Here is a 17,587-nt window from a genome sequence, read left to right as displayed (position 1 = left end):
GGAAATCGAGTAAGATTGAATAGTTGTACATACACACACTTACATACACACGTACAAAAAATGCTCAGCTCGTCGAACTGAGTCGAGTGATATGTGACATTCAGCTTTCTGGACCACTTTTATATCTTCGGTTTTGCCAGTGAGTGAGATGTCAACACATCACAAATTTCAAATAATTAGCCCTGACGACTCTGTTGATATTGGTTTGGTTTTTACTTGCGAAAGTGAAGGAAGGGTATATTTTTGCTTTTGTTTTCACACATAAATTGACAATTGCATATGAGAACTCGCGTGGGTGCGGGCCAATAACTTGACAAAATCGGTAGTCTGAGCAAACGACGATTTGTCCATTCATTATTCTTTTTGCCTTTCTCCTAGAAAGGTATAGCAATCACTGGAAAAACCAAAGGTATAAAAGTGGTCCCAATGGCCGAATGTCATATACCACTCGACCCCTTTCGACGAACTGAGCATTTTCTGTATGTATGTGTGTGTATGTGCAACTTTTTTTTCTCACTCATTTTTCTCAGAGATGGCTGGGCCGATTTTCATAAAATTAATTGCAAATGAAAGGTCTAGTTGCGCCATAAGTTGCTATTGAATGTCATTGTAATCGGATTTTTAGTTTAGAGGTTATGTATCAAAATGTAAAAATCACGAAACATCAATATCTCAGAAACCACATAACCGATTGCAATAAAACTGGTTTCAAATGATCGGGCTGTCTCCAAGACCCTTAACTTTCAAATTTCGTTATGATTGAACATATGGTTCAAAAGTTATGTAAAGAAAAGTTATCCTGAGGTTGTTTAAACTCACTCATTTTTCTCAGAGATGGCTGGACCGATTTCCACAAAATTAGTGTCAAATGAAAGGTCTAGCTGCCCTATTACAGTTCATTGTAATCGGATTGTAACTTTGTCCGTTGTTCACAAAAATGTGAAATCACAAAATGAAGGTAAACATTTTGACTTTCTCCTAACGATCACTGGCTAATTAAAAGGTAGACAAGTGATCCAAATGGCCGAATGTCATATACTACTCGACTCATTTCGACGAATTGAGCATTTTCTGCATATATGCATGTATAGGTGTATATGTTTGTGTGTGGCTGTGTACGTGTGTATGTGCACCTTTTTTTCGCACTCACTTTTCTCAGAGGTGGTCTGACCGATTCTTTCTATCTTGGTGTCAAATGAAGGGTCTATTTGTCGCTTAGGTTGCTATTGAATTTCATTGTTATCAAACTTTTAGTTTTGGCGCTGCGCCAAAATGTGAAAATCGCTCTTATATCTCAGAAGCTATGAACATAGTTGAATTCAAATTAATGGGCTTTTAAACCCTTAAACAATGAATTTCATAATGTTTAAACATGTGGTCTGAAAGTTATAGAAAGAAACGTAACCCGCAGACTGTTTAAATAGCTATAGCTACTAGCTACGATCAAAATATGTGGCCTCAACATCATTCAAATTTGATATTGTACTATTTCAATGTTTGCGGCCTTGCTCAGGATTGAAGTTGAAATTAAAAGTCATTTCTATCATTTCACTTTTTGCCTTTCTCCTAGAAAGGTATAGCAATTACTGCAAAAACTAAAGGTATAAAAGTGCTTAAAAGGATCGAATGTCGTATATCACTCGACTCAGTTCGACGAGCTGAGCATTTTCTGTATGTGTGTGTGTAACGCTCTCCCAATCTCACTCGATTTTCTCAGAGATGGCCGGACCGATTTTAATGAAATTAATTGCAAATGAAAGGTCTAATTGCCCTATAAGACTCTATTGAATTTTATTGTAATCTGATTTCTAGTTTAGAGGTTATGTGTCAAAATGTAAAAATCACGAAACATCAATATCTCAGAAACTACACAACCGATTTGAACAAAATTGGTTTTAAATGAACGAATTATGAAGATTTATGTGGTTCAGAAGTTATGGAAAGAAACGTGTTCTGGAGACTATTTAATCTCACTTATGTTTCTCAGAGATGGCTGGACCGATTCTCATAAAATCAGTGTCATATGGAAGATCTTGTTGCCCCATGAGAGTTTATCAAGTTTTTTGCAAACGGATCATTACTTTGCCTGCTATGTTTAAAAATGTGAAATCCAGCTATGAAAAGAAACATATTCCGAAGACTACTTGGACTCACTCACTTTTATCAGAGATGGTTGAACCGATTTCCACAGAATTAGTGTCAAATGAAAGGCCTCATAACACCCTATTGAATTTTTCTCTAATCGGACTGTAACTTCGTCTGTAATGTATCGAAATATGAAAATCATGAAATCTATTTCTACAAATAATAAGTTTGAATGAGAAAGGCTGAGTCTGACCGCTAGGTGGATTAATTTAGGTTTTGTTTTATCGATATTAGCATGTGAATTGAAACTTAAAGTCATTAACTGTAATTCGAAATAAAAATCATAATTAGAAACACAGATGAAACCCTTAAATATATTACATCTAAATCATGTGGATGATTCAACTGCGTAGCGGACGGTATGTTTTAAGCACGTGCTTTTTCGCGCAGTTCGTTTTCATAGGTCCGTCTTACCAGCATAGTCGGTCCGTTTCATATGCATATTGTGAAATATCGGTTTTCGAGACTGTTTTTGTTTGAGTGAAAACTAATATAAAATCACTGAAAAGGGAATTGATTATGGTATTGATTTTAACACCAGCATACATGTAAGCAGGCGGCATTTTCAAACTGTTGGACACCACCAATCTAAACATCATCGAACTCGCGGTAGGCTTGATTTGGAACTTAAATATCACTTTCTCCGGACTATCCGCAAATTTCGTCAGTGATATTAACCGGCATGTGGGGCTGTAGGACACTGCATCAATGCTGAACAGCTTTTCGTCGAAGAACAGTATTATTATTAGTCACTTGTTGCTCTATTAGCCGCTCCACAAAAAGTGGTATTTCATTTAAGCTATAGAAGATATGGGAAGTATTCTGTGATGGTTCCTCGCATCGATTTTACAGAAATGCTGGCTTCCTTGGCAAGATTCCTGATGAAACGTACCGGGCTGCAAAGAATCTTCGTGCGGACCAATTTAAGTGTACGTTTAACGTACGTGCAAACCTCCACTTTTCGGGTTCAGCTGCTTAAGACCATCCTGTAGAGACTTTTTGATGTGATAAACTGTGTCAAAATGACATTCTATTACCCTGGAAACCGTCTTCGGCGTCTTTTGGGCGAGCAGCAAGCTCGTAATACCTTCTTTGCCGTTCATTTTCTCCAATTTGCAATAAAATAATTCCGATTTTCTAATGCAGCACTTGATAGTAGACGTAACCAAATACACAGAAATAAGTTTTTTGAATTTGTAAAGTAAGCAATGTAGGGGAACTGCTCCATTATTCATCTCAGCCCATATATTCATCTCATACAACATGAAAACACAATTGAAAACAGGAAAAAACGCATATTTTCTAACTAAACCAATCTGCTTATCCATGGAATGGATTCTTCTTAGTTCACTTTAGATTTCTCATTAAGTAGAATCCTCAAAAACTCACTTGACAGCTCTGCACTTCGAGTGCAGAATAGCCGGGCATCTGCACTCGAAAACTGATTTAATTTAATCTCCTACCTCAGAAAACAAAATCCGCGCATTGTTCTATACGGCTACAACGGGACTCGTTCAGCAGCCAACCAAAGTTTTTCTCATCACTAGCGGACCACTTTTTATTTTAATCACCAAACAAAACCACTCACTACACTAAGAATATTTTAATCTTTGAAATGTTCACCTCAAATTTCCAAAAACAAGCTTGAATTAGCTGAAATATATGAAATGAATTTCTACAATTCTTAAATTTCAGCTGTATGTATTTTCATCTGTTTTCATTGCGTTGAAGAAAATCAAAAGTTGCCAAATCAGTTTCTGTTAATACGAAAAAATCATACTGAATTGACATAAATCGACAGCACTGCTGTGGTTACCTAGGTTACCAATTTTGCACGTAAACAACTACAGCGAATATCTAGGTAACCTACTACAACGGTCTGCGGCTACGTTCATTCATGATAATGTGATTCATTCATGATTAACAGTGTGATGAATATGGGGGCGTCATGAGATGAATAATTGAGCAGTGATTCAAGTTTTGAGATGAAAATGGAAGCGTTGTGAAAAATGGTTTATTTTACAAAATTTCAAAATAAATCTAGCTAAGTTTACTAAATATACAATGCTGAACGATTCCATAAGAGGATGTTAGCGTATTTGGTTTATTTGTTCAATGATTTCGTGAAAATTTGGTGTTTAATCCGTGCATTCTTCGTGAATATCGGCTTTATGAGATGAATAACGGAGCAGTTCCCCAATGTGATTTTTTCGAGGATGCGAAAAATGAACACGGGGAGAGAGTGTGATTTAGACTTGAATTTTCCTCGTCCAGACGCTTAAATTTTTGTATTGTGTGCTATAAATTGAATAAAAAGTAAGTTTAACTATATGCAAAAGATTATTGCTCTGTGTCGCTTGTTTCACTTTGCTGTTATTGTTACTGACAAACTCTAATATCTCTATTCAGCTTGTTTAACGAGGTGAACCGGTAAAAAGATAAAAATTGAACATTATTAACAATTCCAAAATTTTGTTTTAATATTCTATTTTACATATAAAGGGTGATTTTTTATGACCTTTATTTCCACGTTGGCAGCACGTCCAAGTGCCATCTATAAAAGTCAAAATTGTTCAGTATCGTAGAAATCTATTATCAAAATTCATGCCCTGTGAAAAATGTGTTCCACCTGTTACGGCCACTCTATGATCGTCATAATCTACGTAGTGAAACCATAATAAGAGGTGTTATTACCAAATTTCTTGTGATGAGCATGCTATCCAAGAATTAGATTATGCATCCAGCATAAACAACAGCTTGAGGGGGGTTTATGGACTGATGAAAGCATTGGCTTCTTTGTCATTAAAGACGACCTTGGACGAAAGGTTACTGTCAACGGCGAACGATATCGATCCATGACCCGTGACTTTATATTGCCCAAAATGAAAAATACTATTCGGCGTAGTAATAGTAGTGGAAAATCACCAGCAATAATTAAGCTTATTAAAAAAAGGCAAACAGCTTCTATAAAAAAAATTATAGAAAAGTTCAATTTCATGTGAATATGGATACAGTTTAATCGGAAGTAGTTAAATTTAAAAGGTCCAGGATTATGCTACTGGACAAATGAATGATAAGAATAATAATAAAACCGACTATTTTACAAATACATACGTCTGCATCCCACTTTTGGTGCACTTTTTTTTTCGTCGACCAGTGTAATCTGTGGTGCGGGTGTACCGCAAACATCGGGACAGTATATTGCAATAGACCAAAGTTTTGGTCGCAGTGATGTGTCCTCACAGGTAAAAAAAGGATTAGAACCGTGCAAGTTACATACCAGTAGTTTTTAAATGTTTAAAGCTACCTTATAAAATAGGTATAACTTTAATTCATCTTAACCTTTTTAAAATATCCTAATAGGCTGCGCTGTATTGCTCGTCCGCAAGCTAATTCAATTTCGATTACTCTCAATAGGACAAACTTTTGTTTGATATGAAGAAAAAAAACTTGGGCAAGTTCACCGGACAAGAGGGATAAATTGCCCACTCGTCAAATCCGGCTGAAAACAAATGCCTACAGGGCGGTAAAAACTCTCCCCACTGAGGTTCATTGCATAAAACTCCCAGTCTCAACCCCCAGTGCTCGTGGATGCTTGCACAAATAAAAAATGCCTAAATATATGTTATGTACAGGTTGGGAGAGAAATCACCAAAAACAGAACCATCGATATAGCTTTGGCTTGGCTGGGGTGGGGTCATAAACCACGCCTCTTTCCCTTTGTGGTCTGTTTCATGTTGCTCTTTCTCTCTTAGTTATACTTATGTACATTACTCGAAGAGACGGCCGCTCTCCTGAAAGCTCTGTTTTCGAATTCCTCTCACTCTCTTGTTGTAGAACATGTGTCATACCTAGTGAACATGTACCGTTGCTAGCAGTGTGATGATTCAAAATGAAAGAACCGCAAAGTTTATGGTCCATGAATGGATTCCCGTGGTCTGTATAAGGTAGCTGGCGCATGGAAGCTGAAAGATAAGATCACACAGAATCCTCAGACTGTCGCTGTGTGTACAGTGAGAAACCTACTTGGCTGAAGTCGGGCGGGTGAGAGAGAGCGAGTGAGATTTGCCAGTTTCAGTCATTCGTACCGACGTGATCGGATTGGATCAGGTGTTGCGAGTATCGTGCGTAGCGACGGTGTTTTCGTTCAAACGGTATCGCGACTGAGTTTGCGATCTTTTCGGGAAGTAACATTGATAACGACACGCGAAATACAGTGAATAGTGAAATTCTGTGGTGTCAAATCGTGAGGTGCTTGTGATGATGTAGTGATTGAGTGAAGTGAAAAAAACACGTTTTATGACAAAATTACAGAAAATAAAGTTTGCAAAATGACAACCATGTTGGATGCAGGAGACATGATTTCAATTATAAAGATTGTAGCAGGCAAAGATTAGCAGTGATAAGAGAAAATCTGAAAACGACTAAAGCAATGGATATCAAACTTGAACAAATGAAGGTAAGTGTTGTGTTGTATTTTACTCAAGAAGTCTAGACTACTTTTTCTCTATTGTTCCCTCGTCCCTTAATTGTATATTAAAAATAGTTTTGTGTATTTGCGAATTTCTGTCTCAGCATTGATTGAAATTGCACAGCACTGGAAAACGTGATATTCATATGTAGCTTTCATGAAGTCAGATTATGATAGAAATAAAAACAAATCTTGATATTAGGAGTGCATAGGAAAGGATCAGCTAGTAACAATTTTGATTTTCCTAAAGTTACTTCGTTTCTCATTATGTGGATTCTTCTCATAATGATATTTTTGCTTGTCATCTGGACACCACAATATCACTAATATAAATAGAAGCAAACAATAAGCTGCTCCAAATATTCCGAAAACTTCTATATATACTCATTTCATTTAAATTTCTTTTTGTATCAAAAATCACCAAGTATTACTCATTGAACTTGGATTGTAGATTTATCTCGTGGTCACTAAAGTAAAATGCTTCACGGAAATTTCAAATTTTTGTATGATGACTATAATTGATGTTTTTGCAAAAAAGATGTTTATTACTCATGAAAATGCGGAAAATTAATGAGAACTGAAGATGACTTAGGCTCAGTAATATGTGAGCCTAAGTGGCCTTTTTTAAACAGGACATGATGGATTGAGTTGTTGATTGTTCATAATGAGCATAAAACGATCATTGTTTTCGTTATTACTTCTATGAATTTTATGCTGACTTATTCTATTGTAATAATATCGGAGAATAAAAAGATATGCCTAGTACATACAGGAAAAAAATCGAAGATAATACAACATTATTATCATCATAATCATTTTTAAGATTATTTACAAGAAACCAAGGCCATTTTTATATGAATTAAAGACAAATATATTGCCCTTTCTGTTTATAACTTTCTTAACAGGAACAGTTTTGTGTCTTATACTTGGTCAGCCCAGACCAGCGTGCATCGATTTTAAAACCATTCACCTGCGAGTTCAATATTGATTTTTTTTTCTGGTCATCGTCAAACCCATGCTGTCCGGCATCCGACCAAATCAAGTTTCTCTTCGTCGCAGCATGTTTCTTCTTCGGATCAACAACAACGTTACCGATGTTCCTGCAATGATTGAGCCGCGGCACAGTCAAAAATGAGCTCGCGTCAATAAGGTTCCCACTGCTTTCAGCAATAGCATACCGCGCTGTGCTGAAAAAGAAAAACTCCGAACAAAAATAAAATATTTTAACTTATGAACAATAAAAATATGAAACCCTACCGACGGGAATCAAAAAAGTACACAATCATTCCATTTCCATTATTTAAACTTTAATTCGATTTTATCGCTCCAGCCGCGGCCACGGATTGAGAAAACGTGGGCCGAATCGTGTGTAGTCGCGCGCCTTTGCGGTCGATTGTCGCGTAATCATACAATGCACACACGCACAGTTTCGATCGGATCAACCGCCAAACAACACACAATGGCCAGGTTGAAGCCAGCTGAGTGTGGTCCGCAGTGTCCTGCCTCGGATCACCGGACGGCGGCGTCGAAGGTGTTGAAGTCTACACCAGGTCGGAATGACACGAACTCGGCCGGTGGAGGTTATCTGTATTGTCAAGTCAAGTTCAATCTCGCCAGTCATCCTACTCTTGGTCATGCGAGGCAGATCTCCGGGCCGGTACCGGCAGGCCATCATGTTTAGCTCTGTGACACCGCACAACAACTGGCCGTATTTCGCAGGAGATCGGATTTGACGGGCGGCATGTCAAAATATTTGAAATGCCTCAGTCGGGATTTTCGCTGGATATATTTTTTTAAAAGTGAGGATCTGATAGATTGGTGTCATGATTCCAGGCATGCGGGTAGAATCGTTGAGCCAGATGGAATAATAATTCAAGAATTGGCGGGGAGTACGGATATGATGGCAGTACGAATGGTGTGAACTTTCTGAGGAAGTTATCGTAATTCTCCAATTAAGTGATTGTTTTTTTTTGCGTGTATTCGTTATTTATTTAATAATCCGATCTGATCAATAACACTGTGCTACAGCGATTTAGAACTTCTGTAGTGACCTAGCGTAGGTTGTAGGTCTTGTTGAGTGTAACATTCGCTCATACTAGAAATTTTCCAAACACCCCCAAAATCTGAAGTTATGGTCATAATACGGTTTTTTAGACATCAGTGCATAAATTTTTTTTAACTCAGTCATTTCTCAACCGATTTTAAATATTGAGGCAGTTTTGGAAAGAAGATAAACAGAGCTTTCAAAAAATTTACTGGTTTGTACTAATATCACTAAAACATATTGAGTTATTTGAGTTTAAATATAATTTTTTAGTTTTTTCCACGCCATTTTTCAATTTAATTTGAAATTTGCCACCTGTTTTTGTGAGAAAGATACTACAAATACACTAAACTTTTGAAATTATATTCAATGACCAATCAAACAAAAGTGGTTTTGTGAAAATCGGTGAATATTTGACTGAGTTATATATTTTTTAAGAAAACCACAATTTTTGGCTTCTATCCCACAATTATTCGCGGTGCTACAAATGGTGAAAAAACACAAGAACTTCTGAAGTGACCTACCGTAGGTTGTAGGTCTTGTTGAGTGTAACATTCGCTCATACGAGAAATTTTCCAAACACCTCCAAAATCTGAAGTTATAGTCAAAATGCGGTTTTTTGGACCTCAGGGCATAAATTTTTTTTAACTTAGTCATTTCTCAACCGATTTTCGAGTTTTGGAAAGAAGATAAATAGAGCTTTCAAAACATTTACAGGGTTGTACTAATATCACTAAAACATGTTGAGTTATTTGAGTTTAAATATAATTTTTTAGACTTTTACATGCTATTTTTCAACATAACTTGAATTTTGTCACCTGTTTTTGTGAGAAAGATACTACAAATACAATAAAATTTTGAAATAATATTCAATGACGAATCAACCAAAGTGGTTTTGTGAAAATCGGTGAATATTTGGCTGAGTTATAGGTTTTTTAAGAAAACCAGATTTTTTGGCATCTAACGCAAAATTGTTTCACGGTGCTACGAATGGTAAAAAATGCAAGAGCTTTTGATGTGATCTAGTGTGGGTAATAGCTCTAGTCAAGTGTTAATAGCGCGCATACTTAATGTTTCAAATACCCCTAAAATTTGAAGTTATGATCAAAACCCAGTGCTTAGACCTTACATTAAAAACTTGTGTGAAAAAATTTAAAAAATTATATTTAAACTCAAGTTACTCAACATGTTTTAGTGATATTAGTATAAACCAGTAGATTTTTTGAAAGCTCTGTTTATCTTCTTTCCAAAACTGCCTAAATATTGAAAATCGGTTGAGAGACGACTGAGTTAAAAAAAATGTATGCTCTGAGGTCCAAAAAACCGTATTTTGACTATAACTTCAGATTTTGGGGGTGTTTGGAAAATTTCTAGTATGAGCGTATGTTACACTCAACAAGACCTACAACCTACACTAGGTGACTTCAGAAGTTCTTGCATTTTTTTTCATTTGTAGCACAGTGTTATTTAAAATTAAAACTAATAGTAAAATGTAACATTGTATACCGTTACATAATGGTGTAAGTGTTCTTACCGATCTCTTTCAGATTAGCTTTAACACAGTATGTCTCATCTCAAGCCAAGCAACTGAATGTAGTTACATAAGCGAATCTAAATATATAAATTAAGGAGAGAGACAGAAATGTGTTAACCTCCATAACTTGAGAATAGATCGTCCGATTTGTACTCAATTTTATTTGTTGTGTTCGTCTTAACACAGAGCAATTTTGTACGGCGAGAAAGATTGTGAAATATTAAAGGGGAAACTTAAAAAAAAGAAATCGATTTTCCACTGCAAACAGCAGTAGTAGAGATAGAGGGCAATTGCGTTCTAAGAAGGCGTTGGCAGTTGGAGTTGATTTGTTTATCAATTGACAACCTTCACTACTACTAGATTTTTTTTCAACGTGATTATTCGGTTATTTTCCAACGAAGTGACAATGAAAGAAAATAATTCAGTTGTCGACGATTTGTGATCAATCCGGTGTATGACGAGAAAATTTTAGTGGCTCAGGTAAGTTGAATGAAATTCAACGGTGCCTTTGAAATAATCATCAACCAGAATATATTTGAACTCATAGACATCTTAGATCCAGCAATCGGGAACCAATATACATACCGACAGTCGAAAAATTTGTACCGAGTAATCTGCCCATAATCGCATATTTGTAACATTTGCAAAATTGGTTGTTCGAGCAAATCGCACTTTTATATTTTGACCTTAAATGCATTGTTCCTAATATATTCTTGCAAATAGACACTTTAAATTAACTTAGTATCATGAAGAAAGCACTACTTTACACTATGTATACATTGAATATTACTTTTGAAGTCAAATTGGTTGAAATTTTTGCAATGATACATTTATGCCGTCACTTTCAAGCCACTTTTGGAATATATCACAGGGAAAATAAAGTTTTTCATGTATTCAACAAGCATGAGCTGAACATCAGAAACGGATCACCGGTGGTTGATTACCGGATTAGAATAACTTCCGAGTGTCAAAGAATGCAGATGTGAATTTGGGTGGAAACTTTTTTGACAAAGAAGTTGAAAAAATTAAGAAGTGTGACAATTATGCGGTTATTTACGCTATGGAACAAAACAACTTGGTATTTTTTACGACTTTTTTCAAACAAACATAGGCATATTTTTACAAATGTAAAAAGGACATACTATTCTAAGCATTTCTCAATAAAAAGCACGAAATCCATAAAATGTCGAATGTTACAATTATGCGATTACAGGCAGTAATCTCGACGAAATAGGAGTTCATTCCGAAAATCATTTAGAATTATATAAACGACATTGGTGATGTAGATTAAATATTCAAGAAGTGACCAATCCAACAGAACTAACAAATTCTACAAATCTTGGAATGGCCCCACCTGATCTTTTTTATTCGCTTCAGCTTTACTCCAATTTGTGAGAAAATAAGCCCGCCATTTCTAAAAAAGTGAAAATTTTCAAAATCCCCACGTACCTACAAGCGTAGAATACGCGCTTTTTTTTCCTGTATGGACTTCCTCACTGCGACCAGAATCTTAGATCTATTGTGAGATATGCCCGGGTGTCTGCTGTATCCCGCACTTCTGTTAATAACAATACCGCTATAGAGCAGTGGCATGCTTATTATTATTGTTCATCAGTGCTTGTGTGTAATGTGATACTCTTCCTTACACGCTTACTGTTCTACTATACCGATACTCGTTCCTCTTGCCAAATATCACCAATTATAATTCCCTGGAGAAGTTTCGTCGTGCGTCCCTTCTGGCCAGTTTTATTGATAGAAGGGAATTATTTTTTGTTAAGAGGACGTTACGCAAAGGTATTGTAGATTTCAGCGTAAAGGAAGGGTAACTGGTGGGGAGCCTGAGAATAAACCCATGCTTAAGTTCTTTTTGACATCCGATGGCCTGGTTCTACTAAGATTCGAACCCACGACCATCGGCTTGACAAAGCGGACTCTGTAACCTTGCGGCTACGCAGCTCCCCAGAATACGCGCTTGACAAGGTGACTCAATTTAACTCAATGGAAACGTGCCAGATGTAGTTTGTATCTATTTTATTCAGTAAAACATCAATCGTTTGATGACTCAGGAACTCATTACAAATGCGTTTCCGAATATCGTTCAGAACCATGTATACCACGGTCACGTAAAAGTGAAATTTTGGCAGCGAAAAACAAAATGACGACGATTTGAATTTCAGAATTCCGAAAGAAATTCCTGATAAATTAGCAGATTGTATGAATAAGTCAATAATAAATAATTAATGTATAAATAATCCAGAAAAAGTAATCAACAATTCAAATGTTCAGGCGACTCCTCCGTCGACAACAATCCTAAGTACTTCGTTTGTTAATATTTGTTTTAGCCTTAGGATATTTTATCATTAAGACCACCAATGTGTCAGATGATTTTAGAAAATAAAATAACAATAACAAAATAACAAAAGAGTTTCCTAACTCTTCTAGATCATCCAGCAATTCCCTTATTTACAGCAGTGCACTTAACTTACGGTTTTAAAGTTGAAAATGTCATTCTCACGCTCAGAAACCTGAACCAAACAAACTCATGTAATTGGACAAGATTGGTCGTAAATTGTTTTAAAACCAATGTCGATACTTGAAGGCAAATTCAAAGGTGAGGATGTTCTCATTCCGAAAACGATGTGACTTTTGAGTTTAAGCGTAATGTTTGGATTTGAAATGACTATTAAAAAATCACAAAGTCAAACTTTGGAAGTGTGAGGAATCAATTTAGAATTCCTATGCTTTTCAGACGTCTTGTAATATATTGGAAAGTCCTCCAGTTTATTTATTTTCGAAAAAGGTCGTCTTCCAAATGAACAATTTTAAAACTGTCTCTTTTATGTGTGAACTTGAAAAACTGTTTCTTTTTGTGTGAGCAATAGAAACTGTTTCTTTTCAGTAACCATACTAAAGTCTCGAATATTTGAAATGAAAACATGTGGAATCGTAAATGTTCAAAATTAAAAAAAAAGAAAAATAGGTGGGACAAAGTCTGCCGGGTCAGCTAGTAACATATAAATAAATACGCTTTAAATATATCACGTGAGATTTTCTTGGTCTGTATAATTAGGGTTACCATTTGGTCGGGATTAAAAATCAGGTGTTTGCTTTTTTTTTGAGGTATCAATAAATAAAACATGTAATTTGAGATTGGCATTTCTAAATACGCCAAAACACTCATTTATCTATTTATAGTATTTCTCGGACGATCCAATTTTGTAACTTTAATTCATTAGGCGTTAGTAAATATCTTACAAATGCAGCACACGTAAACTGTTTAAAATTGGGTCCTAAAGTTTAACACGGTTTTCTGATTTACATATATCAGTTGAAAGAGTGCAATGTTCTGAGCAAAACGTGATTTTTAAAAAAATGTTTGTCGTTGTCCTTCGATTTTTAAATGAAGAATAACAAACAGCTCAAAATACCTTGAATGACAGTTCTCCCATATACCGTACGTATGCGAAATGTCATTCAAGACATTTAGAGCAATTTTCTATTCTTCTTTTAAAATTCGAAGGAAAACAATAAAAAATTTTTAATTTTTTTTAGGTCTTCACGTATTTTTTCAAAAGAGAAATAAATCTGGCAACGTTTGTGTTGACAATTCCTCGCATATTACGAAAACGCCAAAGTATTTTGAAGTTAGAAGGTATGATCCACCGTATTATATTTCACTAACACCAAGGAAATAGTTTCGCCAAACTATTCAATTTTCTACGGATATTATTTTTTGCTCCCATTACAATACATACATCATGACCCTATAATCATACCTTCTAACTTCAAAATACTTTGCGAAAACGCCGCCATCATGGTGAGTAAAAAACTGGATAGCTTTAGGACCCAAAAGTCAGATAGTTGAGGGTTGCAACGACTAGGCAATTTCTCTCGTCAAAATTCAACCAAAGAAAAAAATCGTTTGAAATTAGTCCGTTTCGTTCCGGAGTCAAAGTAAAAGTATTGGACAGTCTTTAACATTTCTGAACATCCGACATCATTCAGAAAAATCAGAACAAATGCTATAATATGAAAAATAAATCAGGACGCTCCAAACGGATGGTATCCCTATGTATAATCGAAACGTCACTGTACTTATATATGTACTGTGTAAATATATTTAATTTGTTTATGTTAGCCTTAGTCAGTACTTTCAAAAAATGTAAAATTGAATTCTTTTTCTTCTGAATTCATTTCAATGATCTTGAATATGAATTAGAAATTCCTTGACGCAGTTACTCTTATTGATATTATTTCCTTCTTTTCTGAGGTGCATACAAAGAATAGCCAGACACCATTCAATATGGGTTTTTGGAACCGGGATGATACCCAATGGCCAGAATTTGAACTCAAACATCACTCTAAATCCAAATGACTATTTCTGGCTGCCTCAATACGTCCTAAAATAACCAAATATGACCTAATCTGGCGAAGATGGCGACAGTTTCTGATCAACAGCCTAAATTGACTAAATGTCATACAATATGAGTATTCACGAAAGTGGTAGGATACCCTGAGGCTACGCATCAACTTCCGATGCCATTTTAAAGTACTAGATAGTAGCTTTCGGTTTCTGTAAAACAGCCTAAAAGGTAAAAGCAGTACCCAATGTTAGTTTTCATGAACCGGGATAATGCTCAGAGGACGGAAATCAACTCCATACTTCTTTTTGAAATCCGAATTTGCGACTTTCAGTTTCAGGGAAACATCTTTCAATTGCCAATCCATTTCAATAAAGGTATATTTACTCTTGATTTTACATTTTTAAACCGACAAAGTTATAGTCCAATTGCAAAAAGAAAATCAATAAGGTATTACGGGGCAACTAAACCTTCTATATGACACTGATTTTGTGAACATCGGTCTAGCCAGCTCTGAGAAACATGAGTGAGATTTTAAAATGGAAATTTTAAAACATTACAAACACAGTTACAGTGCTATGACAATAAAATTTAATAGGGTCTTACAAGGCAACTAGACCTTTCATTTGCAGCTAATTTCATGAAAATCGAGTGAGGTTTGGAGATCGTTATACACATACACAAGCACGCACACACATACACATACAGAAAATGCTCAGCTCGTCGAACTGAACCTACATTCGGTCCTTTGTAGCACTTTTATACCTTTAATTTTTGCAGTGATTTCTAAACATTTCTAGGAGAAAGGAAAAAAGTAATAGAAATAGAATAGAAATCAAAAGCAACAAAATTACGTTTATTTGTGTTGGGTGTTTTTATTAGTGGGTACGCTTGGCAGTGCTACAAAGCGCGTTGTTTTTTTCGTTTACACAGTTTCTACCGATAAAACCGATGACGTAAAAGAGGAGTTCTATGAGCTCCTCGCGAAAACGTAAAGAGAGTCCCCAAAACACGATATAAAGATCGTCATCGGAGATACGAACGCACAAGTCGGACGAGAGGAGCTCTTTCGTCCCGTTATTGTAAGCAAAGGCTTCACTCTACCAACAATGACAACGGCTTGAGGTTAGTAAACTTCGCCGCGGCCAGGGGAATGGTCATCTGTAGTACCCATTTTGCACGTCTCCCAAGTAACCAAAAGTTCGGATAAAAGTAGAATTCATAGACTAATCAGCCAATCTAACGATCATGAATAGAATTCTATTTCTCCTCAATTTTTAAGCAACTAACCGTACTTTCAAGTTCGCATTTGTTGAATAAACTTCGAGTAGCATGCAAAGCAGCTTCTAAACCGAACTAGCAAGTTCACATTAAGTTCGGTTAGGTCACTGAACAGACCGCTATTCAGCTTGAAAAGAAAACTTCAAAATACTTAACATAAAAATCAATTTGCAATTTTTCAATTTCCTCACTCATCATTCGTGTTGCTTCAATCCCATGATAATCATTTACTAAAGAAATTTAGATCAGAAGAATAATGTCTGGCTTCATTTATTATTAAATTTCATAATTTTTTTTGCAACTTACTGCACAAGCTTCGAACTCGAGTCCTCCCTCTTTGAAGCCTAGATTCATACCACTGCTCCGTTCCCGCTATATGATATCAGCATCGATTTTACTCGATGTGCTGATTTCTCTTCATTACCTACACGTTCATAGCTAGAAACATACCGGGTCTCTCTTTCAGCTTGAAAGTTCAGATGAAGTACAAGCGGAACCTCATGCGAACTAGGAAGTTCAGAAAAGGCTGACGCGAAACTTTTTCTGAATTTTCAAGTAAGCAGCTTCTACTGAACTTTCGTGCTGATAAGAAGTACGGATAAAATGTTAATCGAACTTTAATTTCCGGGTGTTTTGAAGTTCACGTGTGTACTTTATGTGAACTTTAAGGTTCCAATAAAGGGGAACAAGCGGCTTCTCATGAACTTTCAAGTTGCTTCCAGGTGTTGACAGTACTTTATTTAGAATGATGTTCCGTTTGTGAGTAATGTGTCTTGTTGTTCAGCAAGAAAGTTCCGCGGAACCGAATCCGAAGCTTATGTGAACTTCTAAGTTCATTTGTTAAGTGAAATTCGAACTTCTGGTTGCTTGGGTGAACATTCGGAAGCACACCTGGAGACACCACAATGGAGAGGCCGGCACTTTTCAGACGTCTTAGATGTGCGGTCCTTTTGAGGATAAAAAAAATAGACTCGGATCACTATCTCGTGGAAGGCAAGATTCGCGCCCGGTTGTCCAACGTTTTTAAATCGAGATCGCCAAGGAAGATACGTCTGGACATTCAGAGGTTATCAGCGGAAGGAGTTGCTGCAGACTATACTCGAAAAGTTGACAGACGGACCGGTGAACCAGCTGGAGTGGACCTGAACGAGCAGTGGAAGCACATCCATGATGCGGTCAGCGAAACAGCGCGAAAAGTGATAGGCATGTCAACAAGAACCACGCGTAGTGGGTGGTTCGATGCTGAGTGTCTAGAGGTGACGGAGGAGAAGAACTGAGCCTACGCAAAACGTTAGTAGCAATTTATCGTGTGACGCGTCAAATGCGGGAGATATAGCGGGAGACAAGAGCTGCCGAAAAGAGGCTTCACCGCCGTAAGAAACGTGAGCACTACGATCGCGTCCACGCGGAGGAGGTGAATTTCTTCACCAGGCACGACATGAGGAGCTTCTATAGAACGATCAACGGAATCAGGAACCGGACCGTGCCAGTACCTGCCATGTGTGATAACAGGAAGGGGAACCTGATGATCGAAACATCGCAGGTGGCCAGGCGTTGGAAGCAACATTTTGAAGTGGTGTTGAACGGTGAGGAAAGTAGAGGAGTCGTCGAGGGGAACAACAACAACAATATCTTATGCTTATGCGGTCTCGATCAACTAGATTAGCTGAGAGAATTCGTTATCGATATTGTTTTTGGCACATTTTGCATGTGTAGGATAAGTACAACGATACACCGTGCCCCAGTGCTGA

At 36.6% G+C, this 17,587-nt stretch overlaps 1 protein-coding gene across 2 annotated transcripts in view; it reads left to right on the top strand.

Annotated features, from left to right (window-relative positions):
- The first annotated feature begins 6,019 nt into the window (after nt 1–6,019).
- LOC129724618 (LIM/homeobox protein Awh-like) overlaps nt 6,020–17,587 on the top strand; it is a 97,194-nt gene continuing 85,626 nt past the window's right edge. For both annotated transcript variants that reach the window (XR_008727935.1, XM_055679636.1), the window contains exon 1: nt 6,020–6,604. Coding sequence is in view for 1 of the 2 variants with exons in the window: in XM_055679636.1 (XP_055535611.1) it covers nt 6,578–6,604 (27 nt within the window). In the remaining variant the exon portion in view is untranslated. The remainder of the gene's footprint in view (nt 6,605–17,587) is intronic.

Source organism: Wyeomyia smithii, chromosome 2 (assembly GCF_029784165.1).
Source record: "Wyeomyia smithii strain HCP4-BCI-WySm-NY-G18 chromosome 2, ASM2978416v1, whole genome shotgun sequence".
In the NCBI taxonomy this organism is placed as follows: Eukaryota; Metazoa; Arthropoda; class Insecta; order Diptera; family Culicidae; genus Wyeomyia; species Wyeomyia smithii.
Note: the sequence above shows the minus strand (reverse complement) of the source record. Positions and strands in the feature narration are given on the sequence as shown.